Here is a 25113-nt window from a genome sequence, read left to right on the forward strand (position 1 = left end):
GCTGTGTTTCCGCACACACATGCACGACGGTCCGCAGTGGTTTTCACGGGAGGGGCGCGAAATTGCCATCTGGGGTTGTTCCCAACCGAGCGCATCTTGCGGCGTTAAGATTTGCACATCTGGTGGACTTGGGCGCCGTGACTCCGGCTTACACGTTGGCCGCCCTCTTACGTTCAAGGGGGACTTGCGGCAACGCCGCGCGGTGCATCGCTCCCCGCGGTTGTAACCGGGATGGCCGTGGGGCCGGAACAGCGAACCTCGCAGCGCAACAATTTCCCAGGATCCCCGAGGAGCCGACACCGACCGCCACCCTCTCGTATGGAACCCAAGGCTCGATTCTCCATGGTGACGTTTGCGCCAAATCGCTTGCGTGTGTGGTTTTTGGTCTCGTTCGATCGGTGTTGTTTGTTCCGTGGAGCGGTGGCGCAGTGGTTAGCGCACTGCACTATAAGCCCAACCACGCGGGTTCGATTCTCAGCCATGGCTAGCCTCAGCGAGCGAGACGAGCGCGTGAAGAGAACGGTGAGCAGGCGAGTGAGTGAGTGATTGGGTAAATGAGTAAAGGGGTGAGCGAGCGAGCACTGATATGAGTAAGGGAATGAACGAGCGTGTGGAGAGAGCGAATGGATGAGCGAGACGGTGAGTGAATGAGTGAGCGAGTGAGCGATCCGGTGAGCGAGCGAATGGATGAGCGAGATGGCGAGTGAATGAGCGAGCCATCAAGCGATCCGGTTTGTGAGCGGGCGGGCGAGCGAGCGGGTGGGCGAGCGAGCGAGCGAGCGAGTGAGCGGGCGGGCGGCTCACCCTTGTGGAGTTCCTCGCTGTCCCCGTACCGCCGGGCCCAGTGCGCCAGCTCCTCGCGGTCCGACTCCTGGCAGCGGCGCATGACGGTGAGCGCTCGCCGCGTCTTCTCCACCATGTCCAGCAGGCAGTTCAGCAGCTGCGGCACAGGCGTGGACAGAGACAGAGATCCCCCGTGTAGCCTCAACAGACTGTCGGGGCAAGTGCTGTCAGCGAGAGTAGCGCCTACGAAGGCACGACACTGGTGCGATGTTTGCACACCGCATCAGGTACTTATTTAAGGCCGAGTCGACCTAGGTCAGGACCGGTTAAGATATTCGTCGCCGATGTTGACGATGAGCGGGAATTCGGGCTCGGGTCGCGCCAGGTTCGTAATGCGGTCCGATAACCACGAAGCTACCGCTCCCCAAAGAGATGCTTACACACACGCGCATGCACACACGCGGGCGCAGGTGGACACACACAAAAATAAAAAAGATCCCCCGTATAGCCTTAACAGACTGTTGCGACAAGTGCTGTTAGCGAGTAGCACCTATGAAGGCCGGCACGGCACACGAGGAGGTGGGTGGCCAGCACCACGCCTGGCCGACTTTGTTTCCTGAGTGGCGATGTTTACACACCGCACCAGGACACACACACACGCGCACGTGCACAAACAGAGATAAACAACCCAGTGTAGCCTCTATCAGGTTGTTGGGGCAAGTGCCGTTAGCGAGCACCTGTGACAACTGCCGTGAGAAGGCCCCATCCATAAAACCATAGCCTGTAGCGATTGCAGCAGTGGTACCAGTGGCGGCGGAGGTTGAGATTGTGGTACTGGCGGTGGTTAAGAGCGTGGTGGTTATGATTGTGATTATGGTGGTGATTGTGGTAGTGGAGGTGGAGGCAGTGGTGCGGGTGATAAGAGTTGTAATTAAACTAAACTATAAACTATTTTATTTTACCAGGTAAGACCCATCGAGCTGTATATCTCTTTTTTGTAAGCGACCTGGCCATAAGTGATAGCCCAATGAAGTGGCTTATCACGTGGAAATTTATAGCAGACAAATACTCTAAACGCGTGATGTTGATTCTAAATGCGGTGGGGCTAAACTGGAGGACCCGGAAAAAAATTCACGCGACCACGGGAGAGAGAGAGAGACATGCAAACTTTAAATACACAGCAGCAGGCGTCAGGGTCGGGATCGAACCCACGACCTCCTGTATACCAGACGAGGTAGTCAACATCTCGCCACTGTGGTGGTGGTGCTGGTGTTGATGGTAGACGCGGTGGTGCTCGTGACAACGGTTGTAATTGTGCTGGTGGTGCCGGTGATGAAGGTTGTAATTGTGGTGGTGGTGACCGCGGTGAAGAGAGGCTCTCACATTGTCCAGGTGTTTCCACTCCTCGGACCACTCGCGATCCGTCAGCCGGTGGTCGACCACGTCCTGAGGCCTAGCTCCGTGGAGACCTGGGTCACACGGGGTCACACGGGGTCACACGGGGTCACACGGAGGTCACACGGGGGTCACACGGGGTCACACGGGGGTCACATGGGGTCACACGGGGGTCACACGGGGTCACACGGGGTCACACGGGTCACACGGGGGTCACACGGCGTCACACGGGGGTCGCACGGGGGTCGCACGGGGGTCACACGGGGTTCACGGTGCTGCCCTTTCACAGGAGGGAGAGGATGGTGGTGGTATTGATGATGATGGTGGTGGTGGGGGGTGATGATGCTATTGGTAGTGATGATGGTGGTGGTCATGATGTTAATCAGAATCAAAGTTTTTTTAAGAACCCCTTTTTCAAGGGCGACTTGGCTGGCAGACAATCATGATGATGATGACGGAAGTGATAACATTGTGCTGATGCTGCTGTTACTGCTACTACTCCTGCCGCTACTCCCGTTACTGCAACTGCTACGAACGCTGCTGCTGCTGCCACCGCTAGTGCTGCCGGGGTCTCTTCCTCCTCCTTACCCATCAGCGCTCTCCGTCTCTCGGAGCCGCTCTCCCTCCCGTCGGCGACGTGGTGATGCCGGGCGCCGTAGCCCTCCCTCGTCGCATCGTCCGCCGCGTACCGCAGGCCCACCGTCGCCGGCGACCCCGGTACGCCTGGCGAGGTCACGTGATGCTGCTGCTGCTGCTGATGCTGCTGCTGATGATGATGAAGTTGTTGTTGTTGTTGTTGCAGATGCTGCTGCGGATGATGATGATGCTGATGCTGTTGCTGCTGGTGGTGGTGGTGGCTCGGAGCTGCAACCCCATTGGTGGTCGTTGAGACGTGTCCCAGGTGAAGGAGATTACCGCCGCCGATGCCGATGCCACCGCCGCCCGGCGTCTCTAACCCACTGGTTGGCGTACGGACGCCGGCGGGGAGGCCGTTGGCCCCGGGGCTGAATCGGTGAAGTATGGGGCTGAGCACGCGGGCACGCTTCGCCGCCACCGCCGCCACCGCCGCGTCAGGAGGAGAAGCGACGATCCCCTCCAGGGCCGCCCCCTTCATCCTGGAGGGCAACAGGGAGGGCGGCGGTGAGGACAGCGCCGGGGGCAGCGGCGACGGGCCCGGCGGTCGCGCGTTCGCCGTCCCGTCGCCGAGGTTCGTCGCGGTCTAAACCCCGCGGCCGGCCCCGGTTGGGCCGGATACGCTCCGCGCCGTCGGCTTCACGGCAGGCGTCGGATGGTCACGTGACGTCATTTAGACAAAGGGCGGGCGGGACGTGTGGGATTGCGCGTGCGTCGCTCGGTTCAAATTTCCACTGCTGGATGTGTGCGTGCGGTGTGCGTGCGTGTGCATGCGTGTAAGTCCGCATTTGTGCGTGTGTGCGTCAGTGTGCGGACGCAATGTGTACGCATGCATGCGAGCGCGTCTATGTGTGATTGTACCCATGCTGCGCACGTGTGTGTGTCTGTGTGCGCATGTCGATGACAAAGACAACAACAACCTTTGCTTGGAGCACACGCACGTGTAACAGACTGTTGGGGCAAGTGCTGTTAGCGAGCACCTACGAAGGCCGATGCGGCACACGAGGGGGATGGGTGGCCAACACCACGCCCGGCCGCCTTTGTCTCCCCAGTGGCGATGTTTACACAGCGCACCAGTTACTCATTTGAGGCCGAGTCAACCTAGGGGAGGCCCAGGACCGGTTCAGATAATAGCCACTGGGTGTTGGCCGTGAGCTGGAATCGAACTCGGGTCGCCAGGTTCGTAGCGCAGCGCGCTAACCACTGCACCACCGCTCCCCACATACACACGCGCACACACGCGCACACGCACAAGCGCGCGCACTCATCACGACAATAGCTGCTGTTAGCATGTGGCAGCGAGCGAGTGTCACACGCATCTCCACAAAGTGTCACACATTTTACGCCCCTGCATTTTTCATTACGATTCCAATACCCGCTCGCCCACAGACGCATAGACACTCACACGTTTGATCACTCACACACACAGTTGATCACAGACAACACATCCACACAAGACATGTTTCATCACGAGACAAAGATCCCCCGTATAGCCTTAATAGACTGTCGGAGCAAGTGCTGTCAGCGAGTAGCACGTCTGAAGGCCGGCACCGGCACACGAGGGGGTGGGTGACCAGCACCACGCCCGGCCGCCTTTGTCTCCCCAGTGTCGATGTTTACACACCGCATCAGGCACTCATTTGAGGCTGTGCTGACTTAGAGGAGGCCCAGAACCGGTTCAGATAATCGTCACTGCTGCTGTTGGTGACTATGAGCGGGAATTGAACTCGGGTTGCTGGTTTCCTAGTGCAGCAAAACAAAGATGCCCCGTATAGTCTGTAACGGACTGTTGGGGCAAGTGCTGTTAGCGAGGACCTATGAAGGCCGGCACGGCACACGAGGGGGTGGGTGGGCCAGCACCACGTCCAGCAGCCTTTGTCTCCCCAGTGGCGATGTTTACTACATACCGCACCAGGTACTCATTTGAGGCTCAACTGACCTCGGGGAGGCCCAGGACCTGGTTCGAATAATCGTCACTGGCGTTGGCCGTGACAGGGAATCGAACTCGGGTCGGCGAGTTCGTAGCGCCGGGCGCTAACCGCTGCACCATCGCAGCGCACAGAACACACACGCTGGACGACGCGCAGACAGACGCACGGACACGCCGCTCATACTTGTCCATCGCGCGCCGCTTCCCGTTCTGGTTGACCTCCCCGACGGTGACATCGGTGACCTCGGCGCCGACCGGCGAGTGGCTCTCCCCGCCGCCGCCGCCGCCGTGCGGGACCCCCTCCAGCAGCAGCCGCTCGTGCTGCGCCAGGTACTGCGAGGGACTTTGCTTGGCCAGGCGAGCGCAGAGCATCAGCTCCCGCTGCAACAGCGGCAGGTTGGCCTGCACACGCACACACACAACCAAGCAAACGTGACGGACGTCATACAGGGAAAAGGCGACGTTGGTGATGCATCGCTTGCCGAGAATCCGCCGCCGCCGCTGCTGATGATACACCGTGTGCCGGAGACGTTCTCCGGCAGGGAGAGGGTGGTGGGGGCTCGTGGCCGAAATAGCGAACGCCCATGCCGGAGTAAGTCATCTGCATCTCTCGTTTCACCACACCTCCCTCTCTTGTCTGCACCTCTCGGTTTCCACGGCCATTCGTGCGCCGTCTGTGTCTCTCGGTATCTCAAGGACCCGTATCTGAGAGAGAGAGAGGGGTGGCCTCTTGCCCGTAACCCCTGGCAGTTCACCTGCATCGATGCCGCAAGCAAGCCCGACGCTGCTCGCGAGACGCCGCGTGTGAAACCCGGTCCAGAGTGTTCTCCGTTCTGAATCAACGCTGCTAAAATCGTGCACTTCGCAGGAGAGGGCCTTTGGGTTGTGAAATAAATAAAAAAATTTCTTTGTTTTTTTATCCGGAGAGACGGATACGCGAAGGAGATGTGTTGTCCGCCAATCTTATTTGTTACTAGTGAGAAGTACCCGGCGTTGCCCGGACACACACATCGACTTACACACACACAGACATCAACCCACACACACATCGACTTACACACACAGACATCGACCCACACACACATCGACTTACACACACAGACATCGACCCACACACACATCGACTTACACACACAGACATCGACCCACACACACATCGACTTACACACACAGACATCGACCCACACATACAAACACATCGACCCACACACACACACATCGACTTACACACACAGACATCGACCCACACACACATTGACCTACACACACACGCATATTGACTAACACACACACATCGACTTACACACACATACATAGACTCACACACACATCGACTTACACACACAGACATCGACCCACACATACAAACACATCGACCCACACACACACACATCGACTCACACACACATACATAGACTCACACACACATTGACCTACACGCACATGGCCTTACACACACGCATATTGACTAACACACACACATGGACTTACACACACAGACATCGACTTGCACACACACATTTGAACTTTTCTATTTGCATACAGTTTTTAAAGATTAGTTTTCTATGTATGTCATGTTAAGGAAAGAACCAAGGAAGAGGGACAATGCAAACAATTGTTAATGCACCTTTGAGGATCAGCACACTGTAATCGAAGGTGAGGGTCATACTTAACTTGTATGATATGCCTTTGTCTTGTATTGAATGCTATGAGTCATAAGTAAATGGTTAATGGTATCAAAAGACGTAAGTATTTGTGCCGTAGTCTTTATTACTGTTGTTTTAAATAGTACTGGCGTAAGGCGCTTGAGGAAGCACAGACGGTCTATAATTTGTAATGCATAAATGGGGTGAATGGGGAGAAGGGAGAGAGGGCAGGTAATGGCCGAGGCGAAATAAGAGCAGCGCACGGGCGGTGCCGCAAACAACCGCTGGCAGCCAGAGCGCCGACAGGACACTTGGCAGGCACGGAGGCAGGCAGGAGACTTGGGGATGGAGCGATGAGATGTGGGACGACGAGGAAGCCGCGCTGCATGAGCGCCGTCACGAACAGTCGCTGGCAGCCAGGCCGCCGAAATGGTGGCCGGCAGGTGCGGGTGCAGACAGGAGACCCGGGAAGGAAGCGATGTGAAGGCCGCACGGGGCGGTGAGGTGTGAGCGCAGCTCAGCGAGCACCGGCCGACAGCCGAACTGTCCCCCAGCAGGCGTGGGGTAAAGCAGCACACGTGGGAGGGGAGTCGTGCCCCCAACCAAAGCAAGAGCCTCTCCAAAGAAATGAAACACAAAATAGAGCCTCTCCAAAATAACGAAACTGCCACTTATTGCTGAGTCGCACCTCTCTATCAAAGAGCCTCTTTGTAAACAATGTTTCTGGTCTTGCCTGCTGGTGCAAAGTAATGTAAATATTTGTCATTGTCTACACGAGAGCATCCAACATAAAGTTGGCCATGAGAAAAGCACGGAGATTTCAAAATCAGTCACACCACTGCAAAAGATTGTCCTTGAGCAAGGGCATGCAGGTTGTCCGTGTCGGGTGTTGGTAGTCCAATAGGCGTGAGGTCTTTTCCACCAATGGAGTGAAGTTTGTCTTCAAGGAGGATGAGGTCCTGGTTAAAGATGACATCAGAAAAGGTGACGTCGGAGTTTGTATTTTCTCGTAGAGCTCTGTGGAGGATGTCTTCACACATGTCCCTCTTTGTATTGTTGCCAGTCCCATGGGGTTGGATGGACTGCAAACTTAAAGAATTATGCAGAAGAGCAATCTCAGCTGAGAAGAGGAGTCAGTCCCCCTAACAGAAGCTTCTGTCATAGCTTTATCAAGATGCTGATCATCCTCAATAATTCCTTGAACATTGCAAGCCTCTCTGTATGTTTGACAGACAACTCTTCCCACTGTTTTGAGGTCTATGAAAGATTTGGACCATTTGACAACATGGAGAAGCATTCGGAGAAAGTAGCACTTGTGATTGTTGGGGTGAACTGTGTAGACTCTTCCTAAGGCATCAGATTCACCATCACCAGCCCGTTTCCATTTGCTTTTTAGCAATCCATGTATAGTAGGAGGGAACACGTAGGCTTTCGCGACCAATGTTATTCATAATCAACGATTTTTGGGTTTAGATCGCGTTTATTTATAAATGTGTCGTAACCCTCCACCACCCGACACGGCCAATCAGTAAAAAATGTGTCACGTTGACAAAGACAAATAGTTCACTGCTTTAGCCCACCGGTGTGTTGAAGCAACAACATTTACAATTTGAGTACGACGTTTCGCTGGTAATTGCAACCAGCAATTCGCCAGAATGGCAAATTGTAAATGTTGTTGATTCAACACACCGGTGGGCTAAAGCAGTGAACTATTTGTCTTTGTCAACGTGACACATTTTTTACTGATTGGCCGTGTCGGGTGGTGGAGGGTTACGACACATTTATAAATAAACGCGATCTAAACCCAAAAATCGTTGATTATGAGTAGGAGGGAACTTAATGGTCGAGCAGGTTGGCAGCAAATGGGTCACTTTGGCACAAAACAAAGAACGCCATCACGGTGGTATCTTGTGGAGCCAGGGCCTGCTGTTGGGCATTTCCTTCGGTCAAGTAGATGCGTTGACCATTTCGAGGTGAACTGCCAAATGGACGACTGTGGGGGAACGGTCATGGATGGGGAAGCCAAGAATGATCCAAATGGCCTCATTGCTGCTGATGTATCTTCCTTGGACAAGAAGTTTAACCTCATCCACACTTTGGCCCTATTTTTGTAAGGCAAAGACAGCCATGTCAGAGCCTTTGTTGATGTATTTGCAAACATATTTGATGGCTTTCACAACATTGCAGATTTCCACATTAATGTGGGCCTCCAAGATCTTGCACAAAAGAGGGCAGTGGGGAACGATCCACCGGTTGTCAACCTTCATTTCAGAGTTAGACCAAAATACCCCCCCCCAACCCCCCCTCCCCCACCACTGATGGGTTCTCTAGAGCTCCCTCCGGTGGTCGGCCCTTCCACCGGCAGTGAGGCAAGCGAGCAATTGCAGGGCCGCGCTTTTACCCTGTAGCTATTCTTAAAAAAAAAAACGCAACGATCAATTTCAGGAGCAGAAACACTCGGACGGTACAGGGGACATCCGAGCCGACACCACCTGTCCTGTTTAATGAACTCTCGCGAACCCCCACGTATCCCCACGTACCCCCGCGTACCGCCGCGTACCCCCACGTAACCCTCGTCCCCTTTGCCCCAATCCTCCGCAATCCTCCGCGCGCGCCCCCCTCCCCACACTCCATTCCACCCGACACCCCCACTCACCACCCTCCCCCCCGCCCACAACCCCAACTCCCATCTCCCCGCGCTCGCTCTCCCGCGTCTCCCATCCGATGCGGCCGCCGCTCAACGCCGGTCGGGCGCGGGGCACCGGCGGAGAGAGCCGTGCGGCGGAATGAGAAGCAGATGGCGGCGGCGGCGGTGGCCGCACGGGCCCTCGCTCCGCCGCCGATTTTCGTCGTCGTCATTCAAACCAGATGACGGCCATCCGCAGCGGACGACAGACATCGCCGTTTCTCCTCTACCGCCACCCCCGCCGTCTCTTCTTGATGAAGGATCAGGACAAGCGCCACTCCCTCCCACCCCTCCCCAGCGCCCCCCCCCCCCCCCCCCCCCCAGACCGATCGATTCCAGAGAGACGCAAATCTCAAATCGGGCCACGCGACGTCTAAAATCTTCTCGATCCGTCAAACTCCTGCCCGCGTGTGGCGTCGCCCCGACGCTACCCACCCCATCATTTCTGCGGCGTACTTGGCCAACCCGAAGTCGGCGGCCGATTTCCGACCGCAACTCTTCAACGGCGCCGTTTGTCGCTGGCCGCCTGCCGTGGCTCAGGAAACAGTGAATTAAAAGGTAAAAGTTCTTCCGGCACGTGTCCCAAATTCATCCCAGACGATTTCTCTTCCTCGGGCTGCGGCCCGGAATTCCACGTCAGAACTCTTGGCCGAGCAGACTTAGATACCATTTTCCGGGAAAGGCCTCCGTTGCCCATCATCAACCTCGAATTCTAGGAGCGGAGCCACCCAGAGGTTCCTGGAGGGAGGCGTGGAGGACAATTCCCCGAGGGCCCACCCCCACGCCCCCCCTCCCTCCCCCGTTATTCGATAGCAACAAAAAACACAGCCTCTGTTTGTGAGGGTTTCTCTTTCTGTGTGAAGCCCCAGGGGGAGATGGCACCTTTTGCCCCCCCCCCCCCCACTCGATGCTCGTTTGAGCCAGGAAACCACTTCAGACTTTTTTTTTAATCTTGAAGAGTTTCCCAAGTAATGTGACGCGTGTGTCTTTTTGTGTACTCGTTGGTGACCGGGCTGAGGCCATACACTCGCTGAGAACTCGGCTTAACCACAACTCATTTGGGGCGAGTCTGGGGATCTCTGTGGAAGTTTGTGGATCTCTATGAGATTCTATGAGTCTCTGTGCAAGTCTGTGGGTCTCTGTGTAAGTCTGTGGGTCTCTGTGTAAGTCTGTGGGTCTCTGTGTAAGTCTGTGGGTCTCTGTGCAAGTCTGTGGGTCTCTGTGTAAGTCTGTGGGTCTCTGTGTAAGTCTGTGGGTCTCTGTGTAAGTCTGTGGGTCTCTGTGTAAGTCATTGGTGACCGGTCAAGGACCATCAACCCGCTACTCTTGAGAACCCTAGAAAGGGCTGCGCCGTTTCTCCCTCCCTCCGTCTCTTGCGCGTGGCATTTGGGCACCGCAGTGGGGAGATGTTAACTCCCTCGCCTGGTATACAGGTGGTCGTGGGTTCGACCCCGACCCTGACGCCTGCTGTATATTTTGAGTTTGTGTGTCACTCTTCTGGTGGTGGCGTGGCTTTTTCTCCGGGTTCTTTGGGTTTTCCCCACACGCATTTAGGAATCGACGCCACGCTCTTGGGAGCATCCGGCTGCTCTAAATCTCCACGCGACGGCTGAAACAACGGATTCTCGCCCAGAATCCTCAGCGGTGCCGCCGCAGCGTCTCTGCCTTTGTGAGCCACCCGAGCAAAAAAGTTTCCTTAAATAACTGAACTCAAATAACCGGTCTTGTGTGGAGCACCACTCTCATATTACCCCCACCTACCTGCCCCCCCCACCCCACATCACCCCCCTCACCTCCCCAACGTCTGGCTTTTGCGATGGAATGCGTCGGCGTGCGAGCACCGTCCTAAACGCGATTCGATTGGCTTAAAGTAAATAATAAAAACACGTGGATCAAAAATGTAATCGGTAGTCGATACGTGTTCCTGCACGAGTCCATCCCTCCACGTGAGTAATTCGAGGTTATTGTTGTTGGGGCTTTTTTTTTGTTTTAACAAACATCACATCAGTTGCACGGCCGTCATGGGGGAGTGCGTGATTTCAGCAGCATGAGGTTGAGCACAAGCCAAAGTCTGGGCCGGCTTCGACATTCAGAGTCTCGTCAGCAGGGGCCTCGATCATTGCTGGTGAACTGCCAGGACCCACTCGGTTAGTAAATATGTTGAACTTCTTTCGCACCGTACGTAGTCAACCGCGCTAATCGGAGGTGCGGGGGAAGGACAACAAACTAACACACGAAAAGTAGTTCCTCAAGAAATTCGTTTTCAATCTATTTGATTTAAAAGTGCCTAGCTCCAGTGGCTTCCTGATATCGGAAGGGAAGAGCGTTCCAGACGGCCGCAGAAGCGCATCTGAAAGCGCCGCGCGATGAAGCGGTGACCACCGCCTTTGTTCAGTAGCCAAAAGCCGCTGCTGTGAGCATGACCAGAGATCACGTGATGGTCGATATACTCCTTGTGTGCGGTGAGCATGACCTCATGATGATGTGTTCGTTAGACACGGGCTCTAGTTCAACGCGGAACTCCGTGAAACACAACACAAAGGCGATCATCGGCGTCGTGGGGGAGATGAGAAACGCGCGAGCCTAGATGCACGGTGAGGTCGTGGGAGACAGCAGAGGGTACGTAAAGACGCTAGGGGCAGCGAGCTGGGAATATCAGCGGTAGCGAGTCGCCCCCATCTCTACCTCTTCCCCACCCCTTCCCCCTAGCCGCAGCCCCCCCCCTCCCCAAATCCTGCGTAATGAAGTTACAAGCCGGGCAGTGCGGTGGCGGCAGCGGTGGCGGCGGCGGCATCGGCGAAAAAAACAAAAACCAGATGTCAAATTATTTCGCCAAACGAGCGCCCACGAAGAAATGGGGACCTTTCTATGCTTTTACGCGCGAGCGTCGGTCCATCACGAATGGGGCAACACATCGTGATGTCGTCATTGTCATCATCATCGGCCACGATCTATCCACTGCTGGATGAAGGCCTCCTTTCCCCCCCCCCCAAGCCGTCGCCGCCTCTAATGACGGTCGCGCGCACGTGGATCGCCACATCGCCGGTTATTTGCCCGCGGTATTTCTTTGTTTGTTAAACGGTGAACACGGTGCGGCCACCGGTTTCGTAAACCACGAGGCTCTGCAACGAGCGGCGAACGCCGCCGCAACGAACGAACAAAAAACAAAAAAACAGAGAGAGTTGAAAGTTTTGGCGCAGGAAAAAAACTAAACGGCAAAATAGCAAAAAATTCGGAAAAAGGGAACTACTCACTTTGAGGAATGGAATCACGAACGGTCTGAGTGGAAAGTTCGTCGCCTCCTGCAGCTTCGAGTGGAAGTCTTCGATGGATATCGTGGAGTTCTGCCAAACGCACAGAAACGAGAGCCAAGTTCAAATGAAGAAGTTAAACGAACAATTGCGAGACAGGACGATGATGAGAGAGCGCGCACGCGTGGGGGCTGATGGTGCCGACGTTCAAAGAGTTAAGAAAAGTTAAAAGTGGTGGGGGGTGGGGTGGGGAGGAGGGGGGGGTTGGCCAGGGGACACATTGCGGTCGGACGAGACGATGGTTAGGTTACGATAAAACAATGACGACTACAACAATGACAACGGTGAAAAAGATCAAAAGGGTCAATGATGACGATGGGCAACGACCATCGTCATGAAGGCGGGCGTCAGCGGGGGACGTGGGGACGAGCGAAGAGGCGCCGCTGACGGCAGCGGCCGCTGCTACCGATCATGCCGCTGAAGGGCGAAGCTCCGCTAGGGCCGGGCGGGGAGTGGCAGCCGCCACGGGATGGAGAGCGTGCGAGGGGGACGCTCACGGGGAGCAAATGGAGTGACGACATCGGCTCCTGTGCGGCAAGAGGCGGTGTTCGTGGTTAACCAAAATCAGAGTGACTTAGACTTAGGCCGGAGGAATCCGATGAGGTACAAAGCTCTTTATTGCGGCGTTGGAGAGATGTGGACCGGCGGTGGCCGGATCGACACCTCAAATAGAATTTTAAAAAAAGACACTTCTTGTTATTTTGATTGCAGGCCCCTGGTTTAGATTATTTGGCTGCTATAAATGTCCACGTGATGAGCCACTTTGATGGGCTATAATTTGTGGTCAGATAAAAAAAAGAGTTTAGTTTTATTTGTGTATGTGTTTTAAAAAGCGATTTGTTTTACCTTCCCTGTACTTTGCACTCCTATCGTGATTTTAGTTTTGTTTATTGTTGTGACCCCGTGCCTCTACTGACCCCCGCTCGTCCTCCTCCCAATTAGCGGCACGCGGCCCTTCCAACGTGCTCGCGCGCAAGGGCCCACAACGCTGTCTATCGTGACGGGGGGGGGGGTGTTAGTGGGGGGGGGGAGCATCTTGGTGGGGGGGGGGGGGGGCAGTAGCACGTGGTTTGGTGGGTGGTGTGCTGTGGTGAGCTGTGGTGTGATGTGGTGTGATGTGGTGTACTGTGGTGTGATGTGGTGTGATGTGGTGTGATGTGATGAGCTGTGGTGTGATGTGGTGTGATGTGGTGTGATGTGGTGAGATGTGGTGTGAGTGATGGGTGGGATAGTGTGCAGGCGACGTGGTGAGCAGTGGCTGTGGGGCTGGTGAGGTGGCAGGCAGTGAGACGGTGGCCAGCAGTGTTGGGGTTACAAGCGGTTGCAGTGGTTGCACCGGTTGCAAGCGGTTGCAGCAGTTGCAAGCGGTTGCAAGCGGTTGTAAGCGGTTGCAAGCGGTTGCAGCAGTTGCAAGCGGTTGCAAGCGGTTGCAGCGGTTGCAAGCGGTTGCAGCAGTTGCAAGCGGTTGCAAGCGGTTGTAAGCGGTTGCAAGCGGTTGCAGCGGTTGCATCGGTTGCAAGCGGTTGCAAGCGGTTGCAAGCGGTTGCAAGCGGCGGTGCCATGGTGAGCGGTGGCCGGGGTGGGCGGCGAGGGAAGCGGTTACCACGAGCGCCAGGACGAGCGCTCGCACGCGCTCCCCGATCTCGGCCGAGATGTCCGAGCCGAACTGCTGCAGCGTCGTCAGGAAGCGCTTCAGCTTGCTCAGCTGGCGCGCGCCGCACGCCGCCGGCAGCTGCGGAGGCGCCGGCAGCAGCAGCGGCGCCGGCGGCGGCGCTGCTGCTGCCGGCGGCAGCGCGTGGAGCGGCGGCGACGACGGGAAGGAAGAGGTGGACAGCGAGGAGGAGGAGGAGGACGAGGAGGAGGAGGAGGAGAGCGACGACGCGGAGGAGAGGCTGGCCGTGATGAAGGCGGGCGCCAGCGGGGACGTGGGGACGAGCGAGGAGGCGCCGCTGGCGGCCGCTGCTGAAGGCGAAGCTCCGTTAGGGCCGGACGGGGAGTGTCGTGATCCGTTCAGGAGCAGGCCTGTTGAACGATGGCAGTCGTCATCGTGGTCATTATCCGCGTCGTCGTCGTCATCGTGATTGTGATGATCATCATCATCATTCGCGCCGTCGTCGTCATCGTCATTGTGATGATCATCGTCATCATCCGCGTCGTCATCGTCGTCGTCATCGTCATTGTGATGATCATCGTCATCATCCACATCATCGTCATCATCCACGTCATCGTCATTGTGATGATCATCGTCATCATCCGTGTCGTCATCGTCGTTGTCATCGTCATTGTGATGATCATCGTCATCATCCGTGTCGTCATCGCTATCATTGTGATGCCAATCATCGTCGTCGTCATTTTGATGATGATGATTATGATGGTCATCATCGTTGCCATCGTCACCAATGACGTTCTTCATAATTCTCATCGTCGTCATCATTGTGGTCATCATTGTTGTCGTGACTTGATCAAGACGATTTGATGATTTTATCATCGCTCTGTCGCAATAGAAGTTTCCCGGTCTACCCCTCCCTGCACGATGGCCATACACCTCGTGAGAGTTGGGAGGACCTAACACCGCACGCCACCACACTCGACCTGCCAATCGATTCGCCCCGTTATGCCCGCTGGGTGGACAGAGGCCGAGGAGCGATTTCAGAAACTTGCAGCGTCGTTTCAACCGCAGCGCGGGAGAGATCGGATTGAACTGGTGACCCCCGGATTGCAAGTCCAGCGGTGCTGACCGTTACACTACAGCAGCCATCCCGTTAACACCGCCAATGTCATCAGCATGATCATCACCATCAGCATCATCATCATCACCATATCATCACAATTATCATCGGCATCACCACATCATCATCACTATATAAACAGCATCAACAGCATCACCATACCATCAGCATCATAATTACCATTGCCATGTTATCACCATCATCGGCAACATTATATAACTATATCATCATCAGCATCACCACATCATCATCAACGTCACCATATCATCATCATCACTATATCATCATCATCACCACATCATCATTATCACCATATCATCAGCATCACCATATCATCATCATCACCACATCATCATCATTACCACATCATCATCATCACCATATCATCATCACCATATCATCATCATCACCACATCATCATCATCATCACCATATAATCAGCATCACCATATCATCATCACCACCATATCATCATTAGCATCACCACATCATCATCAGCATCACCATATCATCAGCATCACCATTTCATCATCAGCATCACTATATCATCATCAGCGTCACCATATCATCATCAGCATCACTATATCATCATCCGCATCACTATATCATCATCAGCATCACCATTTCATCATCAGCATCACTATATCATCATCAGCGTCACCATATCATCATCAGCATCACCGTATCATCATCATCACCATATCATCAGCATAACTATATCATCAGCATCACCATATCATCATCATCACCACATCATCAGCATCACCATATCATCAGCATCACCACATCATCATCAGCATCACCACATCATCATCAGCATCACCATATCATCATCATCATGACCATTTCATCATCAGCATGACCATATCATAAGCATCACCATTTCAACATCAGCATCACCACATCATCATCACCATATCATCATCAGAATCACCATATCATCATCAGCATCACCATTTCATCATCAGCATCACTATATCATCATCAGCGTCACCATATCATCATCAGCATCACCGTATCATCATCACCATATCATCAGCATAACTATATCATCATCAGCATCACCATATCATCATCATCACCACATCATCAGCATCACCATATCATCAGCATCACCACATCATCATCAGCATCACCACATCATCATCAGCATCACCATATCATCATCAGAATCACCATATCATCATCAGAATCACCATATCATCATCAGCATCACCATTTCAGCATCAGCATCACCATTTCATCATCATCATGACCATTTCATCATCAGCATGACCATATCATAAGCATCACCATCTCAACATCAGCATCACCACATCATCATCACCATATCATCATCAGCATCACCATATCAGCATCACCACATCATCATCAGCATCACCACATCATCATCACCATATCATCAGCATCACCATATCATCATCAGCATCACCACATCATCATCAGCATCACCACATCATCATCAGCATCACCACATCATCATCAGCATCACCACATCATCATCACCATATCATCATCACCATATCATCAGCATCACCATATCATCATCAGCATCACCACATCATCATCATCATCACCATTTCATCATCAGCACCGCCATCAGCATCACTACATCATCATCAGCACCGCCGGCACCACCGCACCTGGGGGAGGCAGGAAGGCCGCGGAGGCGCGGGCGGCGGCCGCCGGCGGGGGAGCGGCGAGCGCCGTTTGGGGGGCCGCGGCGGGGGGGGGCGGCGCGTGCAGGGCGGGGGGGGGCGGCGAGGCGAGCCGGGCGGAGGGCTTCACGTCGACGGGCGAGGCTGGGGTGGAGCGGCCTCCGCGGCGTCCGTCCGGGGCGACGCTCGCGGCTGCGGGAGAGGAGGAGTGGAGGAGGTGGACAATGAGAGGCGTGGAGACAAAGACACAAAGACAACCGCGGTGTCTTTGTGTCTTTGGGGGGGGTGGGGGGGTGGCTGGGGTTGACGGCGCGTGCCGCGGGCACATTCGTCTCCGTGTGGCTGCTGTGGAAGAGTAGGCCCAACGGCAAAGCACCTTTAGGGGCCACCCATTGAGTAGGCACGCAAAGATCTGTCAAGGCTTGACCCCTCTCCCCCCCTCCCTGTCAGCACGTGGTCTTTTTACACCCCCCCCCCCCCCCCACCGCGAATCCTATAGAACGGCCGATTTTTAATCCACGCAGAAACGATCAAGGATTAATAATGTTAACGCGTCTTCTTGGTTCTTTCGGTAAAGTCACGTAGAAGGAAAATAATAAAATAATAAAAATAAAATACAATTCTCACGACGTTTCGGCCACAACGTCCTCAGGTTGTCAGTATACCCCCCACACGCACGCATCTGGGTTAACCCCCCACCCCCGTCCTCCCTCCATGCGCACGTACGAGATGTATGGCCCCTTAAGGAGGCCCTGTCTGCTCTGCCACGCTCCTGGTTGCTGGGTCGGGGTGCGAGTGTGGCCACAACTCCACCCCGCCACTCACTGCTGGGGTCACGGCGGGGGGCGGGGGGGGACAGAGGTGAAGCGGCATTTGAGAAGCTTCTGGGAGTGTTACGCAACATGGGAATGTCATGTAACATGTCATGTGTCACGTCACGTGGCTATATGGCCCAAAAGTGGGAGGGGGGGGGGGCACCGGCTCTCCACCCCTCACCTCCCCCCCACCACCAAGTTGTCTCTCTGGGTTGGCACTGCCCACTCCTGCGGCGTCACCAAACACAACCCAGACAAAGATCCCCCGTGTAGCCTTAGCTGGCTGTTGAGGGCAAGTGCTGTTGCCGAAGCACCTATGAAGGCCAGGTGTCACACACAGACACACTCAGTCACTCATTCACTCACTCGCCCATTCGCTCACCCACTGATTCACTCACCAATTCGTGTGACTCAACACACCCAGCCACTCGCACAAGACAAAGATGCCCCCCGTATCACCTGTGAACAGACTGTTGGGGCAAGTGCTGTTCGCGAGTAGCACGTACGAAGGCCGGCACCGTGGCACACAATGCGGTGGTGTGGTCAACACCACGCCCGCCGTGCCACCTTTGTCTCCCCAGTGGCCATGTTTATTTAAGGTTCAGTAAACCTAGGGGAGGGCCAGGACCGGTTCAGATATTCGTCACCGATATTTGGCCGTTAGCGGGAATCGAACTCGAGCCGCCGGGTTCGTAACGCAGCGCTCTAACCACCACACCACCACTCCCCAAACGCACACGTGCACACACACACGTACAAACACAGGTACAAACACAGGTACAAACAAAGACGAAGATCTCCCGTTTACCCTTAACAGACTGTTTGGGCAAGTGCTGTTAGCGAGTAGCAGCGCCTATGAAGGCCGGCACTGTGGCACACGAGGGGGTGGGTGGCCGGCACCACGCCCGGCCGCCTTTGTCTCACACATCGGAGCAGTCAGAACCGATTCAGGCAAACGTCTCCCGTGTCGGTGACCGTGAGCGAGAATCGAACTCGGCAAGCCGGGTTCGTAGCGCAGCGTAGCGCGAGCCGTTCCTCTCCCCCCCCCCCCAGGTACATACACACACAACAACACCGCCATGGCGGTGATGTCACCACGACGCTTGTGCCAGGCTATGTGCACCTTGAGGCCACGCCCGCTGGCAGGAGGTCACGGGTTCAAAGCGCAGCGCGCTAACCGCTACACTACCGCTCCCCACAACACACACAAGTACACACAAAGATAAAGATTCCCCCATATAGCCTTAACAGACTGTAGGGGCAAGTGCTGCTAGCGAGCACCTATGAAATCCGGCACGGCACACGAGGGGATGGGTGGCCAGCACCACGCCCGACCGCCTTTGTCTCCCTAGTGGCAATGTTTACACACCGCACCAGGTACTCATTTGAGGCTGAGTCGACCTAGGGGAGGCCCCGGACCGGTTCAGATAATCGTCACTGGTGTTGGCCGTGAGCGGGAATCGAACCCGTGTCGCCGGGTTCATAGCGCAGCGCGCTAACCGCTACACCACCGCTCCCCTAACAGGTACACACACACACAGGTACACACACACAGGTACACACACACAGGTACACACACACACAGGTACACACACACAGGTAGACACACACACAGGTAGACACACACACAGGTAGACACACACACAGGTACACACACACACACACAGGTACACACACACAGGTACACACACACAGGTACACACACAGGTACACACACACAGGTACATACACACATAGGTACATACACACAGGTACACACACACATAGGTACATACACACAGGTACACACACACACAGGTACATACACACATAGGTACACACACTCAGGTACACACACACAGGTACATACACACAGGTACACACACACACACAGGTACACACACACAGGTACACACACACAGGTACACACACACACAGGTACACACATACAGGTACATACACACAGGTACACACACACACACAGGTACACACACACAGGTACACACACACAGGTACACACACACACAGGTACACACACACAGGTACATACACACAGGTACACACACACACATGTACACACACACATACGCGTGCTAATTGCTCTGTCCGCCCGTGTTTGCCGACAACAGGCGGGTTGCTCGCTCCCATCCTGGAGACGGCGCCTCGCGGGTCGGCGCGCACGCACGGACGCACGCGTCGCCAAACACAGCTGCTGCTACAGCTGCTGCCGCTACTGCTGCTGCTGCTGCCACTGCTACCGCCGCTGACAGCCGAGTAAACACGGCTTTTAAACGCACGCACATGCGCACGCACACACGTACACGCACGTACACGTACACACACGCACACACACACGTACACGCACGTACACACCGGTGCCTTAAGCCTGACAAGTCACCCAGCGTGCTGCGTTGACACAAGTAGGGAGGCTGTAGGTGCTGTACGTCACTGGTCAGGGAGGCTCATCTGCTGACGCAGCAGAACTCACTCCATCTCCTCCGAGTGGTGGTAGCGAAACGTCGCCGCGTGAGCGACTGTGAACTTGATCGACCCATCGGCACACGCGTGGGATCTGTGTGTTTGTGGACGTGTGACAATCTTGTGGGCTGCTAGAGAGTCAGTGACAAGATTTTTGGCGTAAAACTACGAGCACGACCACTGTCACCACGACCACCATCGCCACCACGACCACCACCACGACCACCACCACGACCACCACCACGACCACCACCACGACCACGACCACCACCACCACCACGACCACCACCACGACCACCACCACGACCACCACCACGACCACCACCATGACCACCACCACGACCACCACCACGACCACCGTCACCACCACGACCACCACCACGACCACCGCAATCACCACGAGAGTTCTGTATGGGATGAGACGAAGGTTCTGTATGGGATGAGACGAGGGTTCTGTATGGGATGAGGGTTCTGTATGGGATGAGACGAGGGTTCTGTATGGGATGAGACGAGGGTTCTGTATGGGATGAGACGAGGGTTCTGTATGGGATGAGACGGGGGTTCTGTATGGGATGAGACGGGGGTTCTGTATGGGATGAGACGGGGGTTCTGTATGGGATGAGACGAGGGTTCTGTATGGGATGAGACGAAGGTTCTGTATGGGATGAGACGAAGGTTCTGTATGGGATGAGACGAGGGTTCTGTATGGGATGAGGGTTCTGTATGGGATGAGACGAGGGTTCTGTATGGGATGAGACGGGGGTTCTGTATGGGATGGGACGAGGGTTCTGTATGGGATGAGACGGGGGTTCTGTATGGGATGGGACGAGGGTTCTGTATGGGATGAGGGTTCTGTATGGGACGAGACGAGGGTTCTCTATCGGGTGAGCGGCGCCATCTGCTACGTTCCGCGCGCTCGGTTTACTCGCCGATCCACGCCGACCCGTTTCCGTCCGGTCGACGTTTTCATCGACAAGATTGATTTCTCTCGACAGCTCCAGAGAGAACGATAGAGAGCGAGAGAACGAGAGAGCGATGACTAAAGAACGAGAGAGCGAGCGAGCGAGAGAGTGAGCGAGAGAGCGAGCGAGAGAGAGAGCGAGCGAGCAAGGGTTACATAAAGCCCCGTTTAAAAAAAAAAATTTTACGAAATGATGAACGAAACAAAGTGCCGAATACACCGAGCATCTTCTTGTTTCCACTGATCGTAAAAAAAAAAGAGAGCGAGAGAACGAGAGAGCGAGAGAGCGAGCGAGAGAGAGAGCGAGAGAGCGATAACAACAACACAGCCACCACCGCCGCCACCGTCGCCACGGTGGAGTGGAATGCCAAGCGGCGCTGGAATTCTGCTGCGGCCTGGGATTTGGGGAATGCCCCGGGTGTGCGAGCTCCCTTGCAAAAGCCAAAATATTTCCTGTCAAACTTATTTCCCCCATCGTTCAACTCGCCGACGGGGGATTTTTTTTTGGTTGCTTAACGCTTCTTGCTTGAATGAAACAAAATAAAAAATCCTTCGGCAAGCCACTCAATTCGACTCTTTCGTGTTTGGTTTCAAGCAGAGAGGTGAGGAACCTCCGGCCCGCGATTTAATATCAAGTTGTCCTCCACTTCATTTAAAAAATAAACTATTTATCAATATTCTTGTTTTACCAGGAAAGGCCCCACTGAGCTAGTCAGGTCTTTTTTTCTCAGAAGCCACCTGGCCATCGCCAACGATAGGTCAACGAAGTGGATTGCCGCGTGGAAAATTAATAGCGGCCACATTCTCGAAACCGCACATTGATTCTAAATATGGAGGGGGGGGGGGTGGAAACCGGAGCACCTGGGGAGATACCCACGTGACCACGGGGAGAACCCTCCAAATATATAGCAGCAGGCGTCAGGGTCGGGATCAAACCCACGACTTCCTGTATACCAGGCGAGGTAGTTAACATCTCCGAGCCACCGTGATAATGATGAGAGAGGCATGCAACTCCAAATATACAGCAGCAGGCGTCAGGGTCGGGATCAAACTCACGATCTCCTGCATACCAGGCGAGGTAGTTATCATCTCCTAGCCACCGTGGTGATGATGATGAGAGGCACGCAACTCCAAATATACAGCAAGAGTCAGTGGTGGGATCAAACTCACGACCTCCTGCATACCAGGCGAGGTAGTCAACATCTTTCCACCACTTTGAAATATCCCCGAATCAATATTCATCCATTACAGCCCAGCACCTTGGCGGGCACTAATTGAGCATCAGAGGGCAACATCCTTGACCTGGAAGCGACACTTCACGTTCGCAATTTTCAGGCACACACGGATCCATGCTGACACCGCGAGGGCACACCCCTCTGCACAAATCGGGTCCACGCGTCGCGTTGACAATTGTTCGTCGAGCTCGCGTGCCTTTCGCGTGCGTGGACCCCGACCCGACGTTGGGTTTGCGAGCGAGGAGAGTTTCCCGGGGAAGTCACCGACGTAGAAATCTCCCGTCGGCCCCCTCACGAGGTCACGAGGTCGCGGGCTTCATTCCGGGACCGTGAGTTGCGAGCGGTTGTGCCGTCGCGGCGAGACTGGCCAACAACGCCACCGAGCTAATTCGACCGAAACGACTCATCTCATTCCACCAGGTAGTAACAACCCCCACTGAAGCTGCTGCACGGATATTAAATATCGGATGCGACCCGGCCACAAATGATCGCCCGGGCGAAGTGGCTTACTTGACCTGCCAGCAGGCGCAGGTCAAGTAAGACTCACGCCGTGGGAGAGCACCGCCGGTCCTGGTCACTGCCTCCCCTTGGTCCACTCGGCCCTCGAAATACTGGGATTAATGTAAAACAATGACTGCTCTTTGGCTGATGAGTACACCAGCCCCCACACCAGATTGTACATCAATCGTCGACACCGAGCAAGGTGGCATCGACTCTCGTCGTCCAGCGGGTTCCTATTAAAAGTTTTTTTTAAGCTATTTTAATTTTACCAGGTAAGGTCCACTCATGCTATGTGGCTCTTTCTCAGAAGCTACCTGGCCACACAAATGATAGCTCAACGAAGTGGCATATTATTACGTGGAAATGTATTGCAGCCAAATACTCTAAACGCACGTTGATTCGAAATGTGGGAAGGAAAAACCGGAGGACATGGAGAAAAACACCACGCGACCACGGGGAGAGAGAGAGACGCAAACTCCAAATATACAGCAGCAGGCGTCGGGGTCGGGATCGAACCCACGACCTCTTGTACACCAGGCGAGGCAGTTAACATCTCCTAACCACCGCAATGATGATGAGAGAGAGAGACACAGCAAACTCCAAATATACAGCAGCAGGCGTCGGGGTCAAGATCGAACCCACGACCTCTTGTACACCAGGCGAGGCAGTTAACATCTCCTAACCACCGCAATGATGATGAAAGAGAGAGACACACAAACTCCAAATATACAGCAGCAGGCGTCAGGGTCGGGATCGAACCCACGACCTCCTGTACACCAGGCGAGGCAGTTAACATCTCGCCACCGTGGAACTTCCACCACTGACGCTGTTCACCGGTTACCTTAGATCTTCCGACGCTTCAGCTGAAACGTAGCGAGCAGTTACATTCCACAACAGAGGGAGTAACGCCACAGCTGGGGCAAACAGCGAGCAGCACCTATGAACGACGGCACGGCACACGAGGGGGTGGGTGGCCAGCACCACGCGCGGCCGCCTTTGTCTCCCCAGTGGCGAAGTTTACACACCGCACCAGGTACTCATTTCAGGCCGATTCGACCGAGGGGATGACCCAGGACCTGTTCGGATATTTCTTAATGCACTCGTTAGAGCCGTCGTGGAGGCCCAGGACCGGTTGACATCATCGTCACCGGTGTTGGCCGTGAGCCGGAATCGGTCGCCAGGTTCGTAGCGCGGCGCGCTAACCGGCACACCACCGCTCCCCACCACACAAGGGACATGCACTCGCACGCGCAGAGACATACGCACTCACGAACACACGCCAACATACGGACACACACACGCTCGCGCAGACACACGCACTCACGAACACACGCCCACATACGGACACACGCGTGCGCTCGCGACACGCTTTTCTCGCTCGTAATCGCTCGCCGCGCATAAACCCACGGTTGTGTGTACGCGCGGCGCCTTCATTAGCGCCGCGCGGGCACAGAGCGAGGGACTGTGTGCGAGGGGCGTCATTAACGCCGGGCCCGGCCACACCGCTCCCTCTCCCGCCGCCGCTCTCCCGTGACACAGCGTCGCCACTGAGCACGTGCACGCGAGCACGCGCGCGCGAGCACGTGCGCTCACAAAGAATCCCCTATTAGCCCACGCGGGCCGCACGGGGCAACCGCTGTTCGCGAGCACCCGTCAAGGTCGGGCGTCGCCCGATTATCGAGCGGTTAAGCTAAGCAGGGGTCGAGCTTGGACGGCGCATGGATGGGACGGCTGGCCACGTGCCCCGGGTTGCTATGGGACAGCCTCCATTGCAAGGGCGAACCTGCGTCACGTGCTCCAAGTCGTGTCAAACACGCCCAGAGATTTTCAATGTCAAATCAATCAATCGATCGATGAGGCTAAGCAGCAGAGCGTGAATATTACGACGCGGTAAGATGCGACAATCCAGCTGAGCAGCTCCCCTGAACGATGGAACGAGAGACAGAAAGGGAGGGTTGCACGGACATTCCCTCGGGGCCCCGGGGCGGGAGCGACGTCCTAAGAAAACGGCGCAGGTCTCCGGCTTGTTGCGGAGATTCTTAACTCGGAGCAAACGAGCAAGCTACGACATCGGCGCTTCGACGGACTCGCCCGTAGTAGCCCGCGCGGACTTGCATCCCACTGGGATTTGTGCACACAGCGTTGAGATGCGGTGTTTTGGCACTGGAAGACTTTGCAGTTTTTTCCTGGATTTTTCTGCTGCGCATCGTCACTTTAAGATGTTTCTCTGTCAATGTTTGTGTTTGTTGCGGTTGCACCCGAGTCAACAGCCGCATGGCTCGCAGGGCTATACACCTCATGAATGAAACTGAAAAAAACTGAAACTTGCGACGAAGTCTCACGGCAACATTTTTCGGGCGCAACGAGACCCCA

At 55.1% G+C, this 25113-nt stretch overlaps 1 protein-coding gene across 1 annotated transcript in view; it reads right to left on the minus strand.

The window, feature by feature from the left end:
- Positions 1-25113, minus strand: part of LOC133355880 (protein CBFA2T3-like) — a 79005-nt gene that overhangs the window by 12600 nt on the left and 41292 nt on the right. The window contains exons 3-10 of the mRNA XM_061573294.1: positions 16757-16963; positions 14246-14406; positions 13988-14146; positions 12328-12417; positions 4926-5143; positions 2767-3293; positions 2167-2252; positions 805-940 (exon numbers count right to left, since the gene is read on the minus strand). Of these exons, the coding sequence (XP_061429278.1) occupies positions 805-940; positions 2167-2252; positions 2767-3293; positions 4926-5143; positions 12328-12417; positions 13988-14146; positions 14246-14406; positions 16757-16963 (1584 nt within the window). The remainder of the gene's footprint in view (positions 1-804; positions 941-2166; positions 2253-2766; positions 3294-4925; positions 5144-12327; positions 12418-13987; positions 14147-14245; positions 14407-16756; positions 16964-25113) is intronic.

This window comes from Lethenteron reissneri, chromosome 52 (assembly GCF_015708825.2).
Source record: "Lethenteron reissneri isolate LAM-NWPU_2019-01 chromosome 52, ASM1570882v1, whole genome shotgun sequence".
In the NCBI taxonomy this organism is placed as follows: Eukaryota; Metazoa; Chordata; class Hyperoartia; order Petromyzontiformes; family Petromyzontidae; genus Lethenteron; species Lethenteron reissneri.